This window comes from Hyla sarda, chromosome 3, assembly GCF_029499605.1.
Source record: "Hyla sarda isolate aHylSar1 chromosome 3, aHylSar1.hap1, whole genome shotgun sequence".
NCBI classification, from domain to species: domain Eukaryota; kingdom Metazoa; phylum Chordata; class Amphibia; order Anura; family Hylidae; genus Hyla; species Hyla sarda.
This window is the reverse complement of record NC_079191.1, coordinates 291,800,390-291,827,913: the sequence shown is the minus strand read 5'-3', so window position 1 is coordinate 291,827,913 and position 27,524 is coordinate 291,800,390. Positions and strand designations below refer to the sequence as shown.

General features: G+C 42.7%; 1 protein-coding gene across 1 annotated transcript in view; it reads left to right on the top strand.

Moving 5' to 3' along the window:
* The window catches only part of CAPN9 (calpain 9), a gene marked incomplete at its 5' end in the record, with an annotated part of 376,282 nt that overhangs the window by 121,049 nt on the left and 227,709 nt on the right, over positions 1-27,524 (top strand). The window contains 2 exons of the mRNA XM_056566855.1: positions 5,252-5,420; positions 7,645-7,728. Of these exons, the coding sequence (XP_056422830.1) occupies positions 5,252-5,420; positions 7,645-7,728 (253 nt within the window). The remainder of the gene's footprint in view (positions 1-5,251; positions 5,421-7,644; positions 7,729-27,524) is intronic.

Below are 27,524 nucleotides of genomic sequence, written 5' to 3'. Positions count from 1 at the left end.
TTACAGCAAAAAGTTGCAGACTGGTGGGAATTATAGTATCCAATATAAACACCAGCTGACCAATAACAGGGTAAAAAGGTGCATAAAAAGTAACTTTTAATAATATCATTAACCCCTTCCCGCCATATATAAACGCCGGGTTGTGCAGTGCGTTCGCGCATCCCGGCGTTTATAAATGACATTCAGTTAACCCGGCGATGCGCAGCATCGCACGGGTTAACTGGCAGAAGTCCCGCTGTTTCCAGCAGGGGACAACTTCTGCTTCACCCCCAGGACCATCCATTCATGGTCCTGGTCAGCGATCACTGTGATTGGTCCCTGTGGACCAATCACAGTGATCTGGGGTGAAAGTTCAGATCCCCCGCACTGCCCGCCCCTGGAAGTCGGGCAGAACGGGGGACGATGGCTGCGGGGGGTCGCTCGGGACCTGCAGCATAGGTGGGGGAACATCAGGGGACCGGCGGACTTACATGGCGGGACCGAGGAGCAGCGCGGGACCGGCCACGAGGACGAGGAGCGACGGGACCGGCAGGTGAGTATATGGTCCTCAGAAGCAGCAGTGAAGATCTTCACTGCTGCTTCTAGGAGTCTGAAAACTACAACTCCCAGCATGCCTAGACAGCCTTTGGCTGTCTGGGCATGCTGGGAGTTGTAGTTTTGCAACATCTGGAGGGCCCCAGTTTGGAGACCATTGTATAATGGTCTCCAATCTGTGCTCTTCCATCTGTTGCAAAACTACAACTCCCAGCATGCACTGACTGTCCAGGCATGCTGGGAGTTTTAGTTCAGCAACATCTGGCCCTTCAGATGTTGCCGAACTACAACTCCCAGCATGCCCTTCAGCTGTCTGGGCATGCTGGGAGTTGTAGTTTTGCAACAACTGGAGACACACTGGTTGGGAAACATTGTTTCTAACTCAGTGTTTCCTAACCTGTGTGCCTCCAGCTGTTGCAAAACTATAACTCCCAGCATGCACTAACAGACCATGCATGCTGGGAGTTGTAGTTTTGCAACATCTGGAGGGCCCCAGTTTGGAGACCATTGTATAATGGTCTCCAATCTGTGCTCTTCCAGCTGTTGCAAAACTACAACTCCCAGTATGCACTGACTGTCCAGGCATGCTGGGAGTTTTAGTTCAACAACATCTGGCCCTTCAGATGTTGCCTAACTACAACTCCCAGCATGCCCTTCAGCTGTCTGGGCATGCTGGGAGTTGTAGTTTTGCAACAACTGGAGACACACTGGTTGGGAAACATTGTCTGTTTCTAACTCAGTGTTCCCTAACCTGTGTGCCTCCAGCTGTTGCAAAACTATAACTCCCAGCATGCACTAACAGACCATGCATGCTGGGAGTTGTGGTTTTGCAACAGCTGGTGCACCCCCCCCCCCCTGTGAATGTACAGGAGAATGCTCACTGTATCCCTTGTTACGTTCCTCAAGGGGTCTCGTTTCCAAAATGGTATGCCATGTGTTTTTTTTTTTGCTGTTCTGGCACCATAGGGGCTTCCTAAATGCAATATGCCCCCCGAGCAAAATTTGCTCTCAAAAAGCCAAATATGACTCCTTCTCTTCTGAGCATTGTAGTTCGCCCATAGTGCACTTCAGGTCAACTTATGGCGTACCTCCATACTCAGAAGAGAAGGGGTTACAAATATTGGGGGGTATTTCCTGCTATTAACCCTTGCAAAAATGTGAAATTTGGGGGGAAACACATTTTAGTGGAAATTTTTTTTTTTTTTTTTTTTAACATATGCAAAAGTCGTGAAACACCTGTGGGGTAATAAGGCTCACTTTATTCCTTTTTACATTCCTCAAGGGGTCTAGTTTCCAAAATGGTATGCCATGTGTTTTTTTTTTGCTGTTCTGGCACCATAGGGGCTTCCTAAATGCGACATGCCCCCCGAGCAAAATTTGCTCTCAAAAAGCCAAATATGACTCCTTCTCTTCTGAGCATTGTAGTTCGCCCATAGTACACTTCAGGTCAACTTATGGGGTACCTCCATACTCAGAAGAGAAGGGGTTACAAATATTGGGGGGTATTTCCTGCTATTAACCCTTGAAAAAATGTGAAATTTGGGGGGAAACACACATTTTAGTGAAAATTATTATTTTTTTTTTTACATATGCAAAAGTCGTGAAACACCTGTGGGGTATTAAGGCTCACTTTATTCCTTGTTATGTTCCTCAAGGGGTCTAGTTTCCAAAATGGTATGCCATGTGAGGTTTTTTTTGCTGTTCTGGCACCATAGGGGCTTCCTAAATGCAATATGCCCCCCAAAAACCATTTCAGAAAAACGTACTCTCCAAAATCCCCTTGTCGCTCTTTCCCTTCTGAGCCGTCTACTGCGCCTGCCAAACAATTTACATAGACATATGAGGTATGTGCTTACTCAAGAGAAATTGGGCTACAAATAGAAGTATACATTTTCTCCTTTTACCCCTTGTAAAAATTCAAAAATTGGGTCTACAAGAACATGGGAGTGTAAAAAATGAAGATTGTGAATTTTCTCCTTCACTTTGCTTCTATTCCTGTGAAACACCTAAAGGGTTAAAATGATGACTGAATGTCATTTTGAATACTTTGGGGGGTGCAGTTTTTATAATGGGGTCTTTTGTGGGGTATTTCTAATATGAAGACCCTTCAAATCCACTTCAAACCTGAACTGGTCCCTGAAAAATAGTGAGTTTGAAAATTTTGTGAAAAATTGGAAAATTGCTGCTGAACTTTGAAGCCCTCTGGTGTCTTCCAAAAGTAAAAACTCGTCACTTTTATGATGCAGACATAAAGTAGACATATTGTATATGTGAATAAAAAATTTTTTTATTTGTAATATACATTTTCCTTATAAGCAGAGAGCTTCAAAGTTAGAAAAATGCGAAATTTTCAAATTTTTCATCAAATTTTAGGATTTTTCACATGGAAAGGATGCAAGTTACCACGAAAACTTACCACCATGTTAAATGAGAATATGTCACGAAAAAACAATCTCGGAATCAGAATGATAACTAAAAGCATTCCAGAGTTATTAATGTTTAAAGTGACAGTGGTCAGATGTGCAAAAAACGCTCTGGTCCTTAAGGCCAAAATGGGCTTGGTCCTGAAGGGGTTAAAATATAGGATAAATCACGTGTATCAAGTGCTGTACATATGGTTCCATGTATATAGAATAGTAATGCTAAAATATCAGTAAGTTAGGTCCACTAACCCGGAGTGCTGATGATGTATAGAAGCACCTTACGGGTATGATTAGTTATCCTTTATGGACAACCTAATAACTCCCTTAGCCATCCACAATAGATGGCTAAATCTCCCAACACGTTTATATTGTTTCTTACGACAGCATCCTCTGGGGAGCTTCAAACGTACGGAGTATATAATTCAGTAAAAGATGTAACATTAGGGTCTATGATTTAACACCCCAGATGAACCTAGAACCAAGAATGCAACCACAGCTCAGGTGACCTTGCCCTCGAAATCTCACACTGTGTATGCATTCCAAGTTAAATATCAATCATACAGTATCAATATAGAAGAAAAAAAATGTATTGGTTTGTAGTTGGAGTTAGCTCCCAGCGAGGGTCAGGTAGTAGTTTTGTAGTTATAGTAGGCAGCGGACAACAGGTGTGGTGGTAGTACTGTCTAATCAGTGGCACCTGGAACAGGAGGTTTAAATTTCTTGCTGTTCCATGTCTGATACATTTTTACAAACATGAGTTTTTCCATGTTGCTGGCATACAATGTTATTCACTTAGGGGTGATAATGACAACTTCCATGCTGAACACTCTCCCCCGATGATACACTGGAGGGTAGATAAAGTATCACTGCTTGTTGGCAGATGTCTGCCATTGTTAAAATGTACACAAAGGTATCGGAAGACACAATGGGGGAGATTTATCAAAGTTGTCTATGTCCCGCATCAATATAGACCAAACTACAGAGGGTTAGTCTGGTCTATTGTGCACCTAATTTATCAAATGGCGCACAGCTCTTGATAAATTCTGTGCACAGACTGCATGATCTATGCTTTAGTCTATATTTAAAACTGCTCCAACATGGTCTGACATTTCGGCATACTTTCAGCCTATGCGACTTGTCGCTGAAAAGTTGCTTTTGATAAATTCAGCACCAATGCATTTTTCAATGCATTTCAGTCTAAAATAGACTTGCATGCATCATGTTCTAAAAATCCTCTAGAGCAAAAGTCGCAGAAAAGTTGCACAGATTTAGACTGCGACTTTCTGTGCGACAAATTTAGACAAGAAAAACCAGTCTAAATCCTTTGATAAATCTCCCCCAATGTCTTTTTTCCAATCGTTCCAAAAAGTATCACTTTTTGTTAGTTGCAACAGCATTGGTGATGATGTCTCAAAATAGTGAAGAACCTGATGACAGTAAAGAAATAGCTTTTTGTAAATGTTGAAAATGTTAAAAATGTATGCATAATTTTGTCTTTATGAGAGTTGCAACAGGGCATTGAAGAACAGCAAGTTCTTACACAGTAAGATAGCATTTTTTATATTTTAAATTTAAAAGAATGTTACAAAATTCTCCTTTTATGGGAGTCACAACAATTCTGCACACACTAGAGAAATCACCTTTTACATTATGCCTTTCAATATAAGCACCAGTGCCACTAGTGCTATGCTCGGCCACTGCTTCCACCTTCAACACCTCTGAAACACACTCCAGATGTTGACTGTGACTAATGCTATCCTCCAGCAGAGATGAAGAAACAGACCGTTTTAGGACAGACATTTTTCAACACACCATTTAACTACAGACGATAAGGGATCCACTGACACCTGGATCAATGTCATATTATTGTTCCTCCTCCTCCTCAAATGAGTCAACATTTTTACTGGCAGAGGACATGACAGGGGTGCTCTGTCCTCTACTACTCCCAGCAGTTCCTTTACCAGACAAATCTTTTATTATAAAAGATTTGTCACTGATCTCCTAGTCATCTTTCAGTCTTAATGCTTTTAACTGCATAGTTATCCACAACCCAGGTAGAAATACTACTAATATATATACTATATATACTATATTAAAAAATCCCAAGTAGAAATACGATATTTTAGATTAAACGCAAAAAATGCATGTAACTTCTCCAAAGATGGTGATTCCACCTTCCCAAACCTGGGAATATTTGTAAGTTTGTTGAACTGCAGTCACCCCATATTTCTGATTTGAGTCCAGGTTCGCGAGGCTCAGCTTGCTCATCTCTAATCATGTGTATTCATTTTTAGGCTCAATGGCAGTTATGAAGCATTAAAAGGTGGCAGTACCATAGAGGCCATGGAAGATTTCACTGGGGGAGTTTCTGAAGTTTATGAAAACAAAAACATACCCAAAAATTATTTTGAAATAATGGATAAAGCTCTAAAAAGAGGATCAATGTTAGGCTGTTCTATTGATGTAAGTAGATTTTTTACTTATTTATTCCTAAAGCAAAGCAAAAGAATTGCATAAACTTGCATAGTTTTTCATTTTACATTATCCATTCAGAGTGGTGACAAAGGGATTTTAATACTCTTACTGCAGCTGTTGAGCTCCTTAGAACCCCTTGCATGGTGCAGAGCTATTTTTTATTCTCTCTATTTGAGCGAGTAGGACCAATGCCTGGGTGTTTTCCAATAGTACTCAAACCTGAACTTCTTTTTATTACTTCTTTGGCCAATGACAGGACAGCAGTTACTCACAGACTTGCCCTCTGGTATGTCATGACAGTGCGGGAAATAAAAAACCACTAGCCTGAACAGGCTGGCACTGTACTGGGGATGATTTACACTGCACACTACTATAGATGGCATAAAATAGTGTTTTTAAGATCTGATTTTGCAAGGTGCTATGTGAACAGAAAATATACCAGCATCACAGAAAAACATGTGTTTAAAGGGGTATTCCAGGTAAAAAAAAAAAAATTTTATATACATCAACTGGCTCTTGAAAGTTAAATAGATTTGTATATTACTTCTATTAAAAAATCTTAATCCTTCAGCTGATGAAGTTGAGTTGTTCTTTTCTGTCTGGCAACAGTGCTCTCTGCTGACATCTGTGCTTGTTTCGGGAACTGCACAGAGTAGAAGAGGTTTGCTATGGGGATTTGCTTCTACTCTGTACAGTTCCCAAGACAAAAGTCATCAGAGAGCACTTAGACAGAAAAGAACAATTCAACTTCAGCAGCTCATAAGTACTGAAAGGATTAAGATGTTTTAATGAAAGTAATTTACAAATCTGTTTAACTTTCTGGAGCCAGTGGATATATAAAAAAAAATTTTCCTGGATAACCCCTTTAATCCCAAAAGCAGACATGGCCTAAGGGTGAACTTTTGCAGACAATGACAAGCCATGCAAATGCCGGCCCCACAAGTTGGAAAAAAAAAAAAGAGATACTCACCTGTCCCACGCAGCTTTACCGCCGGAGGTGTTCTTTAGCCTCCATAGTGCAGGCGCAGATGAGTGACATCATCTGCGCCTACACTGCATGCTGTGTGGGGGTGGAAGTCACGTCTCCTCTCTCTGTAAGCTGCAGATGCGGCTCACACAGAAGGAACGCTTTCAGCTGTCAGCGTGTGAGCCGTGCATACAGCTGAAAGCAGCGCTCTTCTGCCTGAGAATACTGCCCAGTAGCAGCAACGGGCCCTTTACCCGGCCGGACCCTTGGACAAAGTCGGCCAGTCAGTCTGTCCATGGTCAGAGATAAGAGGAAGTCCAGATTTACCTTTCACGCACATTGTAGACCCTCTGGAGGTGGCTGAAGGGCTCAAGATGCAGTACCGTGCACTAGAGATCGGCCGATATCGTTTTTTTTAGGGCAGATACCGATAATCGGTGGCGGTTAGGGCCGATAGCCGATAACTTATACCGATATTCCGGTATAAGTTATCGGCTATTTATCCCCCTGCGACACCGCTGCAGATAATTGATTTAAAGCGGGCGCTTTAAATCAATGAACTGCAGTGGCTTTTGCGGTGCCATAGACCACCGCCGCCGCCCGCTTCTCTCCCCCTGCCTGTCCGGGGGTCCTGAGTCCTATCACCACCACTCCCACCACGGCCGCACCGCCCCGGCCCCATTGCCTCTCCCATCCCTGGTTTTATAATTACCTGTTCCCGGGGTCCACTGTACCATCTGGCTCCGGTGGCGTCCTCCTGAGCGGTCACTGTGCGCACTGACTGTGACGTCACTCGTCATTGCGCACAGCGTAACGCAGGACGCAGCAGGAGCCAGAAGTAGCGTGGACCCCGGGAACAGGTAATTATAAAACCGGGATGGGGGAGGCAATGGGGCCAGGGAAGTGCGGTGGAAGGTGCGACGCGGTGCGGCCATGGTGCAGTGGGGGCGAGTCGGGGGACGGGGCATTATTAGCTTATCGGCAAGGTAATTGCCGATACCGATAATGCCCAAAATCGTGATTATCGGCCAAACCGATAATCGGTCGATCCCTACCTTGCACCAAACATTAGTAATCATAAAGTGCCATGGCTACCTTTAATCAGCTAATTGGTAAGGATGGCAGAGGTTAGACCTTCTCCAATCTAATATTTACAGTATTTACTGAGGATAGGCCATCAGTATAACAAAGCTGGGTAACTCCTTTAATTGATAAGGTAATTTCTTACACTTCATATATTTACAGATAACAAATTCTGCCGAAACAGAAGCTAAAACCCCCCAAGGACTTGTAAAAGGTCATGCATACTCGGTAACGGGGCTGAATACGGTATGGTGGCAATTACTTTTTTCCCCAATATGATACCTTACATTATAAAACGTATTAGTATTCTATGTTTAATGCTGTACCCATATTCACTAACTATGCTTTGCAGTTAGAGGGATAAATCTAAATGTTGTCTTCATATATGTTTTTTTTATTGTAGCTAAATTAATTGAGACCCAAGAAGGTTACTAAATAATCTTGTATGCTGAAATAAATGTTCATAGTAATGCAATTACATCTACAGTGTCTTGCATCAGTATTCTACCCCTTGGAATTTCCTACATTTTCTCATGGTATAACCACAGATTTAAATATATTTTTCATTAAGATTATATGTAATGGTCATAACCAAGCAGAGGCAAAGAAAGACCGGCAACTCACCAAATTCACGTCTTTCGACTTCTTTATTAGATTTATTACTCACATAAAATCATGGGGAGGGGACATGCACAGGGGGGATACCAAGAGGCGACAAGCTCCATTTCACACTGATTAGTACTTCATCCGGCCATACCACCCTGTCTGGATAAGTGCACTATATACACAGGTAAGACCCATTAGTGACCACCCACACACATGATTCACAACATCTGAGAGGAGGTGGAGGTTTCATAAGTATACTGCTGTATCTGCTCTTTCATTTAACCCCAAAGGGCCCGTTGCATTGGATCTTATGATCCAATCCAACTCCCTTTTGAGGAGTGTTCTCTCTGTATTTCTCCTTCTTTATGTTCAATTTTTTTCAAGACCCACAAAATGGAGGTTATTCCCATGCACTTCCCTAACATGGGATATTAGAGGGGGTGCCCCCTGCTAATAAAAATGTTCCCTAATCCGCATGAATAGCTGGTGGCGCATTTTCCCAATGTAATAGAAGCTGCTTGGGCAAAAAATCGCGTACACAATGTTTTGGGATTTACAGGTTATCATGTAGTTTACTGTATGATAAATGGTCCCCAATCTCATGTGCCTGACAGCCATGTTGAATCTGCAATAATTGCAGTTTTTACATTTTAAATTTCCTTTTGGAGAAAAATCGCCTAGCCATGTAGTTTTTCTTTTTGTCTCTTTGTTCTGGGCTGCTCTCAAAATATCTCCTATTGCTTTGTTCTTTTTATATGTAATTCTTGGTTTCCTTAATGCTACACTTTTTAGTATCTCGTCAGATTCCAATATATACCAGTTTCTTCTTATTGCGGCTTCTATTGCTTTATTCATTGGAGAATTATTAAACACGAATGTAAAACTTTTTTCTGGGATCGGTTTAATTTTTTCACATAGTAAGTCGTTTCTTTCTTTCTGATCTGCTTTCAATCTACTTTTCCTTATTAATTCGTTGGGGTAAGCTCATTTAGCTTATTTGTTAATTCTTCAGCTTGTTTTTTGTATGTTCCTTTACTGCTGCTGTTCCGCTTTAAAGGATAAATTGCCCATAGGGGATACCTTTTTTTTTTTTTAATTATGTGCTGGTATGAACTGTTATAATGCAATAAGGTGTTCCTGGCTACTTCTTTTCTGGATCTCTCTGTGATTAGCAAATTATCTATGTTTTAATCCTGACATCTAAGAAGTCTAGTGTGTCCCCTCCGTGTGGCATGTGAACGACATATTGACAGAATTTTTTTTACAGCTGTCACGCCCCCTCCATAGGCTTGCATTGAGGGGGCGGAGCCTGACGTCACACAGGGGCGGAGCTGTAACGTCACTGTGTTCCATCCCTGTGATCGCTAGTAATCAGACCCGGAGTGAGCAAGCTCCGGGGCTTGATTCTAACAGGGTGCGGCGTGGAAGATCCCCAGCAGCGGGACCCCCGCGATCATGCATCTTATCCCCTATCCTTTGGATAGGGGATAAGATGTCTTCGCGCCTGAGTGAGGGTGAAAGTAACTGCAGCGTGATCCGACCATTTTATCCTGCCAATGGAAGTATCAGAGACCTGTGGTAAAAGAGAGCTATTTACTAGAATCATATCAATCCTAGAGTAGTAATTATGCACTCCTGAGTGGAAAGTGTAGTCTCGTTCCATATTGTGTTGTAAACGCCAAATGTCATAGAGGTCTGCTTGCCACGCCCGTGAGGCTAAGGAATGGGATGGGAGCCGAGATATAGATGTGGTGTCGAAGGTCGGGTCCATGATGGAATTGTAGTCATCACACATGATAAGGGAACCACAGGTAGTGGAGGTAGCTTTTTTCAATAGTGACCTAAGGAAGCGGGGCTGTATTAAGTTAGGGGAGTATAGGAACTAATGTGAGCGGTATGGCATTAACAGTGCATCTAAAAAGGACATATCTACCTACAGTATCAGCCTCTACATCTTTCAGCATGAATGAAACCGTATTGCCGATTGCAATAAATACTCCTCTAGACTTTGAACTAAAACGAGACTTGAACACATGAGGAAGCAATGGGTGTTTAACCCCTTAAGGACTCAGCCCATTTTGGCCTTAAGGACTCAGACAATTTAATTTTTACGTTTTCATTTTTTCCTCCTCGCCTTCTAAAAATCATAACTCTTTTATATTTTCATCCACAGACTAGTATGAGGGCTTATTTTTTGCGTGACCAGTTGTCCTTTGTAATGACATCACTCATTATATCATAAAATGTATGGCGCAACCAAAAAACACTATTTTTGTGGGGAAATTAAAACGAAAAACGCAATTTTGCTAATTTTGGAAGGTTTTGTTTTCACGCCGTACAATTTCTGGTAAAAATGACATGTGTTCTTTATTCTGATGGTCAATACGATTAAAATGATACCCATTATTATATACTTTTATATTATTGTTGCGCTTAAAAAAAATCACAAACTTTTTAACCAAATTAGTACGTTTATAATCCCTTTATTTTGATGACCTATAACTTTTTTATTTTTCAGTATAAGCGGCGGTATGGGGGCTCATTTTATGCGCCATGATCTGTACTTTTTTTTGATACCACATTTGTATATAAAAAACTTTTAATACATTTTTTATAATTTTTTTTTTAATAAAATGTATTACAAAAGTAGGAATTTTGGACTTTTTAAAATTTTTTTCGTTCACGCCGTTCACCGTACGGGATCATCAACATTTTATTTTAATAGTTCGGACATTTACGCACGCGGCGATACCAAATATGTCTATAAAAAATGTTTTTTACGCTTTTTGGGGGTAAAATAGGAAAAAACGGACGTTTTACTTTTTTATTGGGGGAGGGGATTTTTCACTTTTTTTTTACTTTTACATTTTTTTACATTTTTTTTTACACTTGAATAGTCCCCATAGGGGACTATTCATAGCAATACCATGATTGCTAATACTGATCTGTTCTATGTATAGGACATAGAACAGATCAGTATTATCGGTCATCTCCTGCTCTGGTCTGCTCGATCACAGACCAGAGCAGGAGACGCCGGGAGCCGCACGGAGGAAGGTGAGGGGACCTCCGTGCGGCGTTATGAATGATCGGATCCCCGCAGCAGCGCTGCGGGCGATCCGATCGTTCATTTTAATCGCGAACTCCCGCAGATGCCGGGATCTGTATTGATCCCGGCACCTGAGGGGTTAATGGCGGACGCCCGCGAGATCGCGGGCGTCGGCCATTGCCGGCGGGTCCCTGGCTGCGATTAGCAGCCGGGATCAGCCGCGCATGACACGGGCATCGCTCCGATGCCCGCGGTTATGCTTAGGATGTAAATGTACGTCCTGGTGCGTTAAGTACCACCTCACCAGGACGTACATTTACGTCCTGCGTCCTTAAGGGGTTAATCCTATGGGCATTCCTGGAGAGAAGATGCATCTCCTGAACACAAATTATATCACCCTTGAGAGAAACAGCCTCTCTCAAGAGATGTGAACGTCTGTGGGGGGCATTCAACCCATTAACATTAAGACTAAGGTTTCTGAGCAGTAATACAAAGTACAAAAAAAACTTAGAAAAAAGCTGGAGTTTCATGAAAGTAGTGGGGGTGTGCGCCTCCCAGCTAGCACGCACACCTCCAAAGGATATCGGCAAGGTACTTAAAATGAACCATGAGTGGTAGGTAAGGATACTTCTCATGTATAACAAAACCAAAAAGAGGAAGAAAAATAAAACAACCAGGCTCTGAGCCACAGAGCCAACACACTGTGGGGAAGTAAAGTACATCCTGAGGCCAAGGACCCTGGCCTTCACCAAACCTGATCAAAGGAATTCACATCAGTCATAGTCTATATAGAATTCAAGCGGTGGACCAGTCTCTGGGTAGTCGAGCAGGAGGCGGTTTGGCTGCCTGTTTATCTGTAGAGTCCAGTCGAATTTTCGAGGAGGTAAGTAGATCCCTACCTTCCGATAGGGTACGGACAATATATGTAGAGTCTCCTCGGCATATCAGCAGGCGGACCAGAAAGCCCCGTCTGTAAGGAGTGTTCGCAGATCTGAGAGCATGAGTGACCCCCTGCGAGCTTGCCGAGATGCTGCGGAGAGCTCCGCATATATGGAGACGTTATGATAGGGTGTGGGAAGCCTGCCATGCTTGCAAGAGTACTCCATTAACTTCTCTTTGACTGTATAAAAATGGACTCAGGTCAGAACATCTCTAGGAACGGATTCATACAGGTGTTTGAAGTGGATAGGGCTCATAGAGTCCCACATCCTAATGTCCTGTTTAGTAGCTGAGGGTAGAACAGTCTTAAAGGGGTTATCCAGGAAAAACTTTTTTTTGTATATCAACTGGCTCCAGAAAGTTAAACAGATTTGTAAATTACTTTCATTAAAAAATCTTAATCCTTTCAGTACTTATGAGCTTCTGAAGTTAAGGTTGTTCTTTTCTGTCTAAGTGCTCTCTGATGACACGTGTCTTGGGAACGGCCCAGTTTAGAAGCAAATCCCCATAGCAAACCTCTTCTAAACTGGGCCGTTCCCAAGACACGTGTCATCAGAGAGCACTTAGACAGAAAAGAACAACCTTAACTTCAGAAGCTCATAAGTACTGAAAGGATTAAGATTTTTTAATAGAAGTAATTTACAAATCTGTTTAACTTTCCGGAGCCAGTTGATATATATATATATATATATCTATATATCTATATCTATATCTATATATATATATATATATAAAAGTGTTTTCCTGGATAACCCCTTTAATAAGGGAGCAGACATATTCAGGTATAGCAGTCGGGTGAACAGTTTCAGGAACTCCTCGCAGCTTTCTATTATAAGACGACTGCGGTCTTCCAAATCAGCTACCTTAGCTCTGAGAGACGCCACCTCATCTTCTAGATCATTATGGGCATCTATTAAGACATTATGGGAGCCAGAAAATGTCTCCATCTTAGATTCAATATTGTCCACTCTCCCTCCCAACTCCTGAATTGTAGATTGTGAGGATGCCATCATGGCTGCCATGTCTTGCAGGAAGGATTGACGGAGCACTAGCAGCATGAATTTCACAGCAGTGTCTGTCAAAGATTTGCCTGTGACTGGGAGTTTATGCAGCAAGTCCCCGTTATCATTATGGCTAGCAAGCCCATCTCCCCCAGATTGTATCTCGATATTACTCACTGTAGAGAAGTGAAGCAGAGGCTGTGCAGGGGAAAGGTCTTGGGGACCAGTCCGGGCAGCTGACGGGGATGGAGGAAGGCTGTGTGCTGTCTGCATAAGAGAGGAGTCTCGGAGTGAGAACGTGGCTCGCCTAGGTGAAGAGGAACAGCAGTGCGGCGGAGTATCGTGGCATGACCGTGCCGGGTCTGACAGAGATTGGTTGGCCGCGGTAAGTCACGGTGGGGAGTAGGCACATCTGATTGCTGGCAGGGAGGCTGGTGCCATGAAGGCATGCACGGAGCCGGCGCCATTTTGCAAGGAGTGCACGCTGTGCACAAAACTGAATTTAGCCAGCGTTTCTTGCTTGCTGGCTTTCTTTCTCCTCGCTGGCATGGCAGGGCAGATGTAGACAACTTCCAGGGGTTTCAAAGAGCTGGATAGACGGGTTCAAATGCTGGTTATAGTCGCTGGATCAGGTGGTGAGAACGTAGCTTTCACTTCAGGCGACCATTCACCTCGGTAGCCAGGACACGCCCCCACAGATGATCAGTTTTTATTATACCATAGTATAACAACCTGCACCTGGCACAGCTATTGCTAAGGTTCTGCTACAATTCCATGACCACTACCATTACCACCACATAGTGACTGTATAAAATCACTGAACATAGAGCAATATCCCCCATACAAAGCCCATATAGTGGTTACCATTGCTCTACACAGGTGGTGCAGACCATGTAAGTGATTACAGTGCAGTTTTATTGACTGACTCACAGGAGGCGTCTTCTTGGGGTAGTCCTCTTACCTTTTCTTCTCTGTCTTTCTCAGAGCACCATGAAGTTTTTTCATTTGTGTGGAAATTGCATTTTTGTCACCTTTTGGCTTTTTTTTTTTGTACACAAAATTTGTTGGTTACAAAAAAAAAATAAATAAAAAAAAAAAGGATGCAGCAGTGATGGAAAAAATATTATTAAACAAAATGTATATAGTTTATAACAACATTTTTATTATTTTTTAATAAAGTGTGTGTGTTTCACTTTTTTTTTCCCTCTATTTTGTAAAATTTTTTTTTAGGCAGTACTACTACTCCCAGCATGGAACAAACTGTTCCATGATGGGAGTAGTAGTACCTGTACTAATAGACATATCGCCCCAGGTCTCAGTCCTGACACCCTATGCGATCGTCCATTATATAGCAGAGATGCGGCTCTATACAGTGCTCACATCTCTGTTCTATACTCCGGCCAGTGATGTGAATAGAACATCATTCATATTTTCCGCCCAGAGCTGTGATTGGCTGCAACCATCAGCTCTCTGAGGGAAATATGAATGAGTGAGTGGCCGGAGTACAGAGCAGAGATGTGAGTGATGTATACAGTCGCTCCATCTCGGCTATAGAAAGTAACTTCTGACACCCGCTGCGATCTGTCTATTAATGCAGGTACTACAGCTCCCAGCAATGAGCAGAGTGTACTCCATGTTGGGAGCTGTAGTACCTGCAGTTAAGGAAAGATCACAGGGGGTATCACTACTGACACCCGCTGTGATCCTCCTGTATAATGTATAGACGCTCTCCTATGGTCCCCTGCACGGCCGTATATACACACACATTCCGATTTCCCACAGAGAGCTGTGATTGGCTGGAAGCATCTGGCCAATCACAGCTGTCTGCGGGAAATATGAATAGGTGTATATATACGGCAGTGCAGGGGACCATAGAAGAGCGGCCGCCACATCTATACATTATACACGAGGATTGCAACGGCGATCTGTCAATTAGTACAGGTACTACTACTCCCATCATGTAACAGTGTAGTGCTGGGAGTGGTAGTACTACCTACAAAAAAATAAATTAAAAAAAAGAACATAAAGTGAAAAACACACACACACACACACACACACACACACACACACACACACACACACACACTACATTTTTAGGTCCCCACCCGCCCACAGAAATTGATCCCTGTTTAAAAACTAATATACATTTTGAAATAAAAAAAATACATTTCGTTAGATACAATTTTTTTCTTCACTACTGTATCTTTTTTATGTATTTCTTTTTTAATGGTACCCTACGAAATTTTATTAATAAAAATGTATCTCCATCACTTTTTTGGATCGCTAAAGTCCAAAAAAAGAATAAAAAAACGCCTCCAAAAACCCACATATCGTTTTTCTTGGCGTTTTTTCTCCCCCATAGACTTCTATGGGAGAAAAACGCCACGATTTTGACAAAAAAAACGCCAGTGGCTCAACATGCTGCGATTACCAACGATTTCAAAAACACAAGAAAAAATAAAGAAATAAATAAAAAAAAGTGAAAAACTTCAAAAGGATTCAAAAAACGCTAAAGTGCGAAACGCCAAGTAGAATTTGAATTTTGCCATTTCTCATTGATTTACATCTAACATATGGCCACAGCGTTTTTCGGCAGAAAAAAAACGCCATGCAGAAGAATTGGCGTTTTTCTTGGTGGAAGTGTAATTCCAGCCTAAGGGTGGGTTCACACTACGTTTTGTCCCATACGGGAGCGCATACGGCAGGAGGGAGCTAAAACCTCGCGCTCCCGTATGTAACCGTATGCGCTCCCGTATGCCATTCACTTCAATGAGCCGACCGGAGTGAAACGTTCGGTCCGGTCGGCTCATTTTTGCGCCGTATGCGCTTTTACAACCGGACCTAAAACCGTGGTTGACCACGGTTTTAGGTCCGGTTGTAAAAGCGCATACGGCGCAAAAATGAGCCGACCGGACCGAACGTTTCACTCCGGTCGGCTCATTGAAGTGAATGGCATACGGGAGCGCATACGGTCCCATACGGGAGCGCGAGGTTTTAGCTCCCTCCTGCCGTATGCGCTCCCGTATGGGACAAAACGTAGTGTGAACCCAGCCTAAGGCTGGGTTCACACTACGTTTTTGCCATACTGTTTTCAATCCGTTTTTCTAAAGAAAACCGTATGGCAAAAAAACGGATGGAACAGTATGGAAAAAGTAAACCGTATGCGTTTTTAAACAGTATACTGTTTTTAAAAGTGCATACAGTTCCGTCAGTTTTTATTTTAAAAAAACCCATACGTTTTTGAAAATTTTGTCCATTTTTAATGGGAGGGGTCTTGGGTGGGGACTTTAGGATTCAAATGCGCATGTGCAAAGTAAAACGTATACGTTTTTCCCGTATGGAACCGTATACATGTGCATTTCCCATTGACGTCCATGTTTTAAAAAAACGTATGCGGTTGCAGTACGTTTTTTAAACCGGAGTCAAAACCGTGGTTGACCACAATTTTGTCTCTGGTTTAAAAACCATACTGCAACCGCATACGTTTTTTTTTACATGGACGTCAATGGGAAACGCACATGTATACGGTTCCATACGGGAAAAACGTATACGTTTTACTTTGCACATGCGCATTTGAATCCTAAAGTCCCCACCCAAGACCCCTCCCATTAAAAATGGACAAAATTTTCAAAAACGTATGGGTTTTTTTAAAATAAAAACTGACGGAACTGTATGCACTTTTAAAAACAGTATACTGTTTAAAAACGCATACGGTTTACTTTTTTCCATACTGTTCCATCCGTTTTTTTGCCATACGGTTTTCTTTAGAAAAACGGATTGAAAACAGTATGGCAAAAACGTAGTGTGAACCCAGCCTAAGATAGGTAGATATCCACAGTGAAGGAGAAGAAGCAGCCACACTAACTAGATGCAATGACATTCGGTGCCATAGGTGAGAGGTCTCGGGGCCACAGGCATATACGGAGTAGAAGATTCTCTGCCAAACGCACAGATGAAGTGAAAATTGGAGATTTATCCCAAGCACAACTGGTAATGTTTCAGTTACGCCAATGTTACCTTTCTCAAGCAAGTGAATAGATGGTGGTATATGTGTGTGGTCAAACATAGTTATATAATTAGCATATAATTAGCAAAAAAAATACAGATTAATCAGCAAGGGTGCATACAGTAAAATGCATAATAGCTAGTATAAATGACAATCGAACCCATACACTGGTGCATACAACATTAACCAAACCTACGGTATATATTGTTTAATGTACAGTGGCTCTCATATGTACTAAGTAACTTACTAGGGGCAGTGCTGGGAACCCGAGATCATTCTGGAAGGTACAAAGACACAGAGGGCCAGGGAAGATCAGAAGCTCCGTAGTGGAGCATGCGTGAAGTGCATAACGGCGCCAACGGCTGTGTGAACAGGAGCGTTGCTACTGCGCAGCCACGAGGACGGGTGATACTGTGGGGGCCATTAACATAAGGGGCAAGAAGCTGGCTGCCTGGAGAGAATGTAAAGAGAGAATAAAGTAAACAAATGCATCTTTACGTATGCGCCACTACGGACCTTCTGATCTCCCCTGACCCCTCCATGTCTTGGTACCTTCCAGCACAACCTAAGGGGCGTGGCTTAATTATCTCCTGCAGACGTGCGCCTTCGGGCTCTGAGGGGAGGAGTGGTTCGGTTTTTGCATGGGTTCGGTAATCTCACCTCACACCGGTCTGGCGTCCTGTTTCTCTGGTTCCCAGCACTAGTAAGTTAAATATCACTTAGTGCACATGAGAACCTCTGTACAGGTAAACAATATATAGGGTTTGTTAATGTTGTAAACACCAGTGTATGGGTGCGACTGTCATTAATACTTGCTATTATGTATTTTACTGTATGCACCCTTGCTGATCTGTATTTTTTTGCTAATTATGTAACTATGTTTGACCACACACATACCACCATGTATTAACTTGCTTGTTGCTTGAGAAAAGTTACCGGAACATTACCAGTTGTGCTTGGAATAAATCTACAATTTTCACTTCATCTGTGTTCTGTGGTGAATCTTCTACTCTAGATAGATTAGTGTTTCCTAACCAGGGTGCCTCCAGCTGCTGCAAAACTACAACTCCCAGCATGCCTTTGGCTGTGTGAGCATGCTGGGAGTTGTAGTTTTGCAACAACTGGAGGCACCCTGTTTAGGAAACATTGAGATGGATGGGGATATATATATATATATATATATATATATATATATAACAGTGTGTACAGCTCACAACCAATGGTCCAAGGTTTATGTGGTTAAAAGCTGATCCCCACCGGGCAGAAAGGAAATTGAAAAATGACAATATTAACCACACCTCAAAGACCTCACCATAAATTATGGTGCATAATGATTAACCACTTAAGGACCAATGAAGTACTGGGATGTCATGGCGCCCTGGGCCTTAAGTGCCAATGACGTCCCAGGACGTCATGGCGTTTTCCGGTCCCTGCCGGGCAGAGATCGGAAGCGGATGCCTGCTGAAATGCTTCAGCAGGCATCCAGGGCAAATGCAGAGGGGGGCCATGTAGGTCCCCCATGTCGGTGATCGCCGCAAATCGCAAGGGAAATCGCCCTTGTGATCTGCGGCGATATCGGGCTGATCGGGTCTCTGGGACCCGACCGCCCGGTAATTTTGCATGATTCCGGTTGTCACAGACAGCCAGGACCATGCTGGAGTATAGGAGCGAGGTGGCAAGCCTGCCACCTCCTCCTATCCCCTGCGATCCGTCGGTTAGCTAACCGACCAATCGCAGGGGGGGTGGTTACTTCCTCCCGCCCTGCCCGGTCCCTGGAAGTTCGGAGAGGACGGGAGGAAGACTGGCGGGGGACGGGGGAGTGCTGGGACCCGGCCTTGGTACTTACCTCGTCCCTGAAGACCTGGATCCCGGCGATGAAGACGGCGGCGGCGACAGGTGAGTTCCTCTTCAGCCGCGGTCGGGCCCTTTACAGCAATGCACGTCGCCGTAAAGCGACATGCATTGCTGTATTGGGACCCTGTATACTACAACTCCCAGCATGCCCAGACAGCCCTTGGCATCTGGGCATGCTGGGAGTTGCAGTTTTGCAACATCTGGAGATCCGCAGTTTTGGGACCACTGTGCCCTTCCAGATGTTGCAGAACTACAACTCCCAGCATGCCTGGACAGTTTTGGCATACTGGGAGTTGTAGTTTTGCAACATCTGGAAGGGCACAGATTGGGAACCACTGTATTAGTGGTCTGCAAACTGTAGTCCTCCAGATGTTGCAAACTACAACTCCAAGCATGCTGGGAGTTGTAGTTCAGCAACATCTGGCTCTAAAGTTGTTGCCGAACTACTACTCCCAGCATGCCTGAGAATGTTTGGGAGTTGTGGTTTTTCAACAACAGGAGGCACACTTGTTGGGAAACATTGTCTGTTTCCTAACTCAGTGTTTCCCAACCCGTGTGCCTCCAGCTGTTGCAAAACTATAACTACCAGCATGCACTACATATACACATACCCCTACACAGCCCACCTCCCCTCCCCAATAAAAATGAAAAACGTCTGGTACGCCACTGTTTTCAAAATAAAGCCACCAGCTGTTGCAAAACAACAACTCCCAGTATTGCCGGACAGCCGTCGACTGTCCAAGCATGCTGGGAGTTTTGCAACAGCTGGAGGCACCCTGTTTGGGAATCACTGGCGTAGAATACCCCTATGCAAATCCCTAATTCAGGCCTCAAATGCGCATGGCGCTCTCACTTTGGAGCACTGTCGTATTTCAAGGCAACAGTTTAGGGTCACATATGGGGTATCGCCGTACTTGGGAGAAATTGCCTTACAAATTTTGGGGGGCTTTTTCATCTTTTACCGCTTATGAAAAGGTGAAGTTGGGGTCTACACCAGCATGTTAGTGTAAAAAAAAAAAAAATTTTTTTACACTAACATGCTGGTGTTGCCCTATACTTTTCATTTTGACAAGAGGTAAAAGGGGGGAAAAAAGCCCCCCAAAATTTGTAATGCAATTTCTCCCGACTACGGAGATACCCCATATGTGGGTGTAAAGTCCTCTGGGGGCGCACAACAAGGCCCAGAATGGAGAGTGCACATTGTACATTTGAGGTGATTTGCACAGGGGTTGCTGATTGTTACAGCGGTTTTGACAAACGCAAAAAAAAAAAAAACACATGTGACCCCATTTCGGAAACTACACCCCTCACGGAATGCAATGAGGGGTGCAGTGAGAATTTACACCCCACTGGTGTCTGACAGATCTTTGGAACAGTGGGCTGTGCAAATAAAAAAAATTTGTACAGCCCACTGTTCCAAAGATCTGACAGACACCAGTGGGGGGTAAATGCTCACTGTACCCCTTGTTTCGTTCCTCAAGGGGTCTAGTTTCCAAAATGGTATGGCATGTGGGTATTTTTTGCTGTCCTGTCACCATAGGGGCTTCCTAAATGCGACATTCCCCCGAGCAAAATTTGCTCTCAAAAAGCCAAATATGACTCCTTCTCTTCTGAGCATTGTAGTTCGCCCATAGTGCACTTCAGGTCAACTTATGGGGTACCTCCATACTCAGAAGAGATGGGGTTACAAATTTTGGGGGGTATTTTCTGCTATTAACCCTTGCAAAAATGTGAAATTTGGGGGGAAACACACATTTTAGTGGTGGTTTACATATGCAAAAGTCGTGAAACACCTGTGCGGTATTAAGGCTCACTTTATTCCTTGTTACGTTCATCCAGGGGTATAGTTTCCAAAATGGTATGCCATGTGTTTTTTTTTTTTTTCCTGTTCTGGCACCATAGAGGCTTCCTAAATGCAACATGCCCCCCAAACACCATTTCAGAAAAACGTACGCTTCAAAATCCCCTTGTCGCTCCTTCCCTTCTGAGCCCTCTACTGCGCCCGCCGAACAATTTACATAGACATAAGAGGTATGTGCTTACTCGAGAGCAATTGGGCTACAAATATAAGTATACATTTTCTCCTTTTACCCCTTGTAAAAATTCTAAAATTGGGTCTACAAGAACATGCGAGTGTAAAAAATGAAGATTGTGAATTTTCTCCTTCACTTTGTTGCTATTCCTGTGAAACACCTAAAGGGTTAAAATGCTTACTGAATGTCATTTTGAATACTTTGGGGGGTGCAGTTTTTATAATGGGGTCATTTGTGGGGTATTTCTAAGATGAAGACCCTTCAAATCCACTTCAAACCTGAACTGGTCCCTGAAAAATTGTGATTTTCGAAATTTTGTGAAAAATTGGAAAATTGCTGCTGAACTTTGAAGCCCTCTGGTGTCTTCCAAAAGTAAAAACTCGCCAATTTTATGATGCAAATATAAAGTAGACATATTGTATATGTGAATAAAAAAAATTTGGAATATCCATTTTCATTACAAGCAGAAAGCTTCAAAGTTAGAAAAATGCAAAATTTTCAAATTTTTCATCAAATTTGGGGATTTTTCACCAAGAAAGGATGCAAGTTACCAAAATTTTTTTTACCACTATGTTAAAGTAGAATATGTCACGAAAAAACAGTCTCGGAATCAGAATGATAACTAAAAGCATTCCACAGTTATTAATGTTTAAAGTGACAGTGGTCAGATGTGCAAAAAATGGCCGGGTCCTAAGGTGTAAAATGGCTGGGTCCTTAAGGGGTTAAACTTATTAAAGGGGTTATCCACCATAAGATGATTTTAGCACGTACCTGGCAGACAGTATTAGACATGCTTAGGAAGGATATGTGCTTGTCTTGGGGCTAAATGGCTATGTCAAGAGATTACAAAAACACTGGCTAGCTTTTTGTGAACTTGTGTTTCCTGTTTGACTTTTTTCTTTTTTTGACTACAAATCCCACAATTCCATTTTCCTCCCTCCCGCACATCAGCCACCCCACCCATTGAAACATAAGTCCTGTTGTTTTCAATCAGGGTGCCTACAGTTGTTGCATTAGTTGTAGTTGATCTCTCTTTCCCACCAAGCGATCGCTCCACCCATTGAAGCAGACAGGCTCCCTGTTATCAGCTGACTAGTGAGTGAGGTCTCGGCCACATTGCAAGCTGGGAAAAATCCGAGACAACAGTCATTTTGTTTGCTGTTAAAAATAAATAGTGGGGGGAAAATCACAGAAGAATTGTGAGAAAACGGTCACACACAGGTACAGACACTATATTATGAACTACACTAACTTTACAACCTTTGTAGCATAGTCAAAAAAATAAATAAAAAATCCTGCAATACCCCTTTAATTTTCGTTCATGTAACATAGTTCATGAAGTTGAAAAAAGACCGGAGTCCATAAAGTTCAAACCCTAATGAGTCCCTACTGAGTTGATCCAGACGAAGGCAAAAAAAAAACCTCATACTAGAGGTAAAAATTCCTTCCTGACTCCAAATATGGCAGTCAGTATAGATCCCTGTCCCTATAGATCTAGGATCCATAACGTGCAATGTTGTTGTTCTCCAAAAATGCATCCAGCCCCTTTTTGAACTCTATTACAGAGTTCACCATGACCACCTCCTCCAGGAGAGAATTCCACAGTCTCACTGTTCTTACAGTAAAGAACCCCCGTCTGTTCTGGTGTAGGAACCTTCTTTCCTCTAAACGGAGAGGATGCCCCCTTGTTATAGATACAGTCCTGGGTATGAATAGATCATGGGAAAGATATCTGTACTCTCCCCTGATATATTTATGCATAGTTATTAGGTCTCCCCTAAGCCTTCTTTTTTCTAAACTAAACCCTAATTCTGATAATCTTTCTGGGTACTGTAGTCCTCCCATTCCCCGTATTATTCTGGTTGCCCTTCTTTGAACCCTCTCCAGCTCCACTATATCTTTCTTGTACACTGGTGCCCAGTACTGTACACTAGGGATGTAAGAAAAAATCGATTCTCGCGATAATCGCGATTTTTTCATTTGCCGATACAGAATCGATTCAAAATATTTTTGAATCGATTCTTTTAGGGATGTGGAATTTTTATCTCCTGACGCCCGGAACAGCATGTCATGTCTTGGGCATCAGGAGATAAAAGTTCCACATTTGTGGAGCCGGGCAGGCCGGATCTGACACGGCGTCGCTCTGGGTGTATGGAGCGGGCTCCGACTCGTGCCCACTCCGTACTATGCGACCCCCGGCTGATTTCAGTAGCCGGGGGCCGCCGCTAATAGCCAGCATGCGGCAATCGCCGCGGCTGGCTATTAAAGGAGTATCCGGTGCGCACTTTTCTCATTTTATCCTATCCCGGCTGCAAAATAAAATAAAACGCACTTTATCTTACCTGCCAACGAGCCCCGGGAGCTCCGGTACAGGTGTTCGGTCCCCAGGCTGTATTCTTCTTACTTCCTGTTAGTCCGGCACGTCACATGGAGCTTCAGCCTATCACTGGCCGCAGCGATGTCCCGCCTCCGCTGGTGATAGGCTGAAGCTCCATGTGACGTGCCGGACTAACAGGAAGTAAGAAGAATACAGCCCGGGGACCGAACACCTGTACCGGAGCTCCGGGGGCTCGTTGGCAGGTAAGATAAAGTGCGTTTTATTTTATTTTGCAGCCCGGACGGGATAACATGAGAAAAGTGAGCACCGGAGTACTAGATCGCCGCTGTCAAAGCTGACAGCGGCGTCTATTGGGATCTATGAATGCTCCCAGGTGGGCGATGTATCGGGATATATCGCGATGTATCGTCACCTAGACGGTATCGCGATATATCGGGATATATCGAATCGCCACACTGGTATCGCGAATCGAATCGCCAAATTCTTGGCGATTCACACCCCTGCTGTACACAGTATTCTATGTGTGGTCTGACTAGTGATTTGTACAGCGGTAGAATTATTTCCTTGTCGTGAGCATCTATGCCCCTATTGATGCACCCCATGATTTTATTTGCCTTGGCAGCAGTTGACACACTGGTCACTACAGCTAAATTTACTATTATGTAGTGGGGGTACACTTTCCTCAAGTCTGGGCTTGATTAAAACCAATGTGTAGGTGTATAAAAAATATATATGATTATATAAATATATACATATAGAATAATGTAGATCCAGTGAGTTAGATTAAATTAAAACAATTTATTAATACAATAGTGATATTTCTTGTGGTGTCCTTTTGTAGGGCCCTTACACCACGATAAGACTGGTAGTAGATGTACATAAAATAGAAAATAAAAATAAAATAGGCATAAAATATATAAGTAATAGGTGTTGGTATTCTAGTTAGGCAAATAATAGGTAGCGCTATAGGTGCATGCACGGGGATTGTGCCATGCCGGGTGGAATACAATGTCTTATAATCTGAGCAGTGATGTCTCTGTGTGGTCCGTATCTGATAGAGATATTGCATGTGGCAGCGTGCCGGGAAGTGAGTGAATTCAGTATGCTCTGCGGTCCTGGAGATTCCTTATGTGTTCCACTCTACCCTGACAGAACAGGGATAGAGATTAGTGAGTGGGATATAGATAGACTGTTATTTGCAATCCTGTGGGTCCATGAAGCTGCGCTCTGCAGCGCTGGAGAACCCTCAAATGTGGACCACGCTACCCCCGTGGCATGGGGAAAGTCTGAGTGGGTTTAGGGATTTTGCACACTGTGCCTCTTACCAGCAATGTCCTGGAGCGAGGTTACCGGGCATAGGTTTTCACCGGGGAGATATCCGCTGGCAGGTGGGATATGTGCAATCCTGGGTGCGTGCTCTGATATAGTTTTTGCAGTCCGATGGATGATGTCGAGTTTGGCAATACTGGGGTACATGTGGTGGAGGCTAGATGCATTTCGAGGTACTCATCTACCTCTTTTTCAATAGATTGCTTGTCCAGAGTAGGAGAAAATCCCCATAGCAAACATATGCTGCTCTGGTCAGTTCCTAAAATGGACAGAGATGTCAGCAGAGAGCACTGTGCTTGTGATTCAGCAGAGAGCGCTGTGTTCCAAAAAGATTTCCTCCTGTAGTATTCAACAGCTAATAAGTACTGGAAGGATTAAAATCCAAGCATTCTCATTTTATGTCCCAATCCTTTATGTGGCACCGTATCAAATGCTTTTTTTTAAAAATCCAGATATTCGACATCCAGTGATTGCTCCTGGTCCAGTCTGGAGCTCACCTCCTCATAAAAGTTGATCAGGTTAGTTTGACAGGACCGATCCCTCATAAATCCATGCTGATAAGGGGTCATACATTTATTTTTATCAAGATACTCCAGAAATGCATCCCTTAGAAAACCCTCAAACAATTTATCTAAAACAAAGGTTAAACTAACAGGCCTATAATTTCCAGGATTACCTTTTGACCCCTTTTGAAATATTGGCACCACATTTTCCATGCGCCAGTCCTGGGGAACAGTCCCTGTTACTATAAAGTCCCTGAATATAAAAAATAGGGGTCTGTCTATTACATTACTTAACCCCTTAACGACCAAGGACGTATATTTACGTCCTTGGCCGGCTCCCGCGAGAGAACACAAGTTCACGCGGTGACCCCACATCAAGTCGGGCCGGTCCCAGCATGTATCCGAAGCCGGGATCCGGGGCTGATAGCGCCCGGCAGTGATCGCGGTGCCACCCGCTATTAACCCTTTAGATGTGGCGTCCAAAGTTGAATGCCGCATCTAAAATGAAAGTGAAAGCTGCCCGGCTGCTCAGTGGGGCTGATCGGGACCACCGCAGTGAAAATGCGGTGTCCCGATCAGCTGGGACACAAGCGGAGGTCCTCTTACCTTCCTCCGGCGTGTCCCTTCGGCAATTGATTGCTCCAAGCCTGAGATGCAGGCTTGAGCAATCGACCGCCGATAACACTGATCAATGCAAAGCTATGGCTTTGCAGTGAACAGGGTATAAGATCAGTGTGTGCAATGTTATAGCCTCCTATGGGAGCTATAACACTGCAAAAAAAAAAAGTTAATAAATGTCATTTAACCCTTTCCCTAATAAAAGTTTGAATCACCCTTTCCCTAATAAAAGTTTGAATCACCCCCCACCCCTTTTTCCCATAAAAAAAAAAAAAACATGTAAATAAAAATGAATGTCAACATATGTGGTATTGCCGCGTGGGTAAATGTCTGAACTATAAAAATATATCGTTAATTGATCTAACGGTCCATGGCGTGCGTGCCAAAAAATTCCAAAGTCCAAAATAACGTATTTTTGGTCACTTTTTAAATCATGAAAAAAATGAATAAAAAGCGATCAAAAAGTCTGATCAATACAAAAATGGTACCTCTAAAAACTTCAGATCACAGCACAAAAAATTAGCCCTCATACCGCCCTATAAGCGGTAAAATAATAAAGTTATAGGGGTCAGAAGATGACAATTTTAAATGTATAAATTTTCCTGCATGAAGTTATGATTTTTTTACAGAAGTACGACAAAATCAAACCTTTATAAGTAGGGTACCTTTTTAATCGAATGGACCTACAGAGTAAAGATAAGGTGTTATTTTTACCGAAAAATGTACTGCGTAGAAACGGAAGCCCCCAAAAGTTACAAAATGGCGTTTTTCTTCAATTTCGTCGCACAATTATTATTTTTTTCAGTTTCGCCATAGATTTTTGGGTAAAATGACTGATATCACTGCAAAGTAGAATTGGTGGCGCAACAAATAAGCCATCCTATAGATTTTTAGGTGCAAAATTTAAAGAGTTATGATTTTTAAAACGTGTTGAGGAAAAAACGAAAGTGCAAAAAACGGAAAAACCCGTGGTTAATTCATTTAGAACACGGGGGTGAATGGCATCTGGACCTGGCGATTTTGTCTATTTTGATTTTTTGTAGGCGGCACTGTACTTCTTCCTGGGTTAGACAGGTGACCTGTACTGGGGAGTTTACCTTATCACACTGTATTTCACCTGGCATTTCATTTTCCTCAGTGAATACTGTGGGGAAGAATTTGTTTAATATATTTGCTTTTTCCTCATCCTCGTTTATAATTTCTTCTTTATCGTTTTTTGAAGGGCCTACACTTTCATTTTTAACCTTTTTGCTATTTATATAACTAACCCCTTAAGGACCAGTCCAATTTTCACTGTAGGACAAAAAAGTTTTTTGCACATCTGACCACTGTCACTTTAAGCATTAATAACTCTGGGATGCTTTTACCTATCATTCTGATTCTGAGATTGTTTTTTTTTTTTTTTTTTGTGTGTGACATATTCTACTTTTGTTAGTGGTTAATTTGCGTCGATACTTTCATCATTTCTTGGTGAAAAATTCCAAAATTTTATGAAAAAATTGAAAATGTTGAATTTTTCTAACATTGAAGCTCTCTCTCTGCTTGTAAGGAAAATAGACATACCAAATAAATTATATTTTGATTCACAAATACAATATGTCTCAGGGGTGTGGAAATTTTATAAAAAACTACTTGTCCACGGGACTAAAATGGAGCAAAATCTACTTGTCCCTCATGACGATCCACTTGTCCGGCCAATTTTCGGTTTTACGCTCTCGTTTTTTCCTCCTTGCTCTATAATAGCCATAACTACCTACTATAATGATATC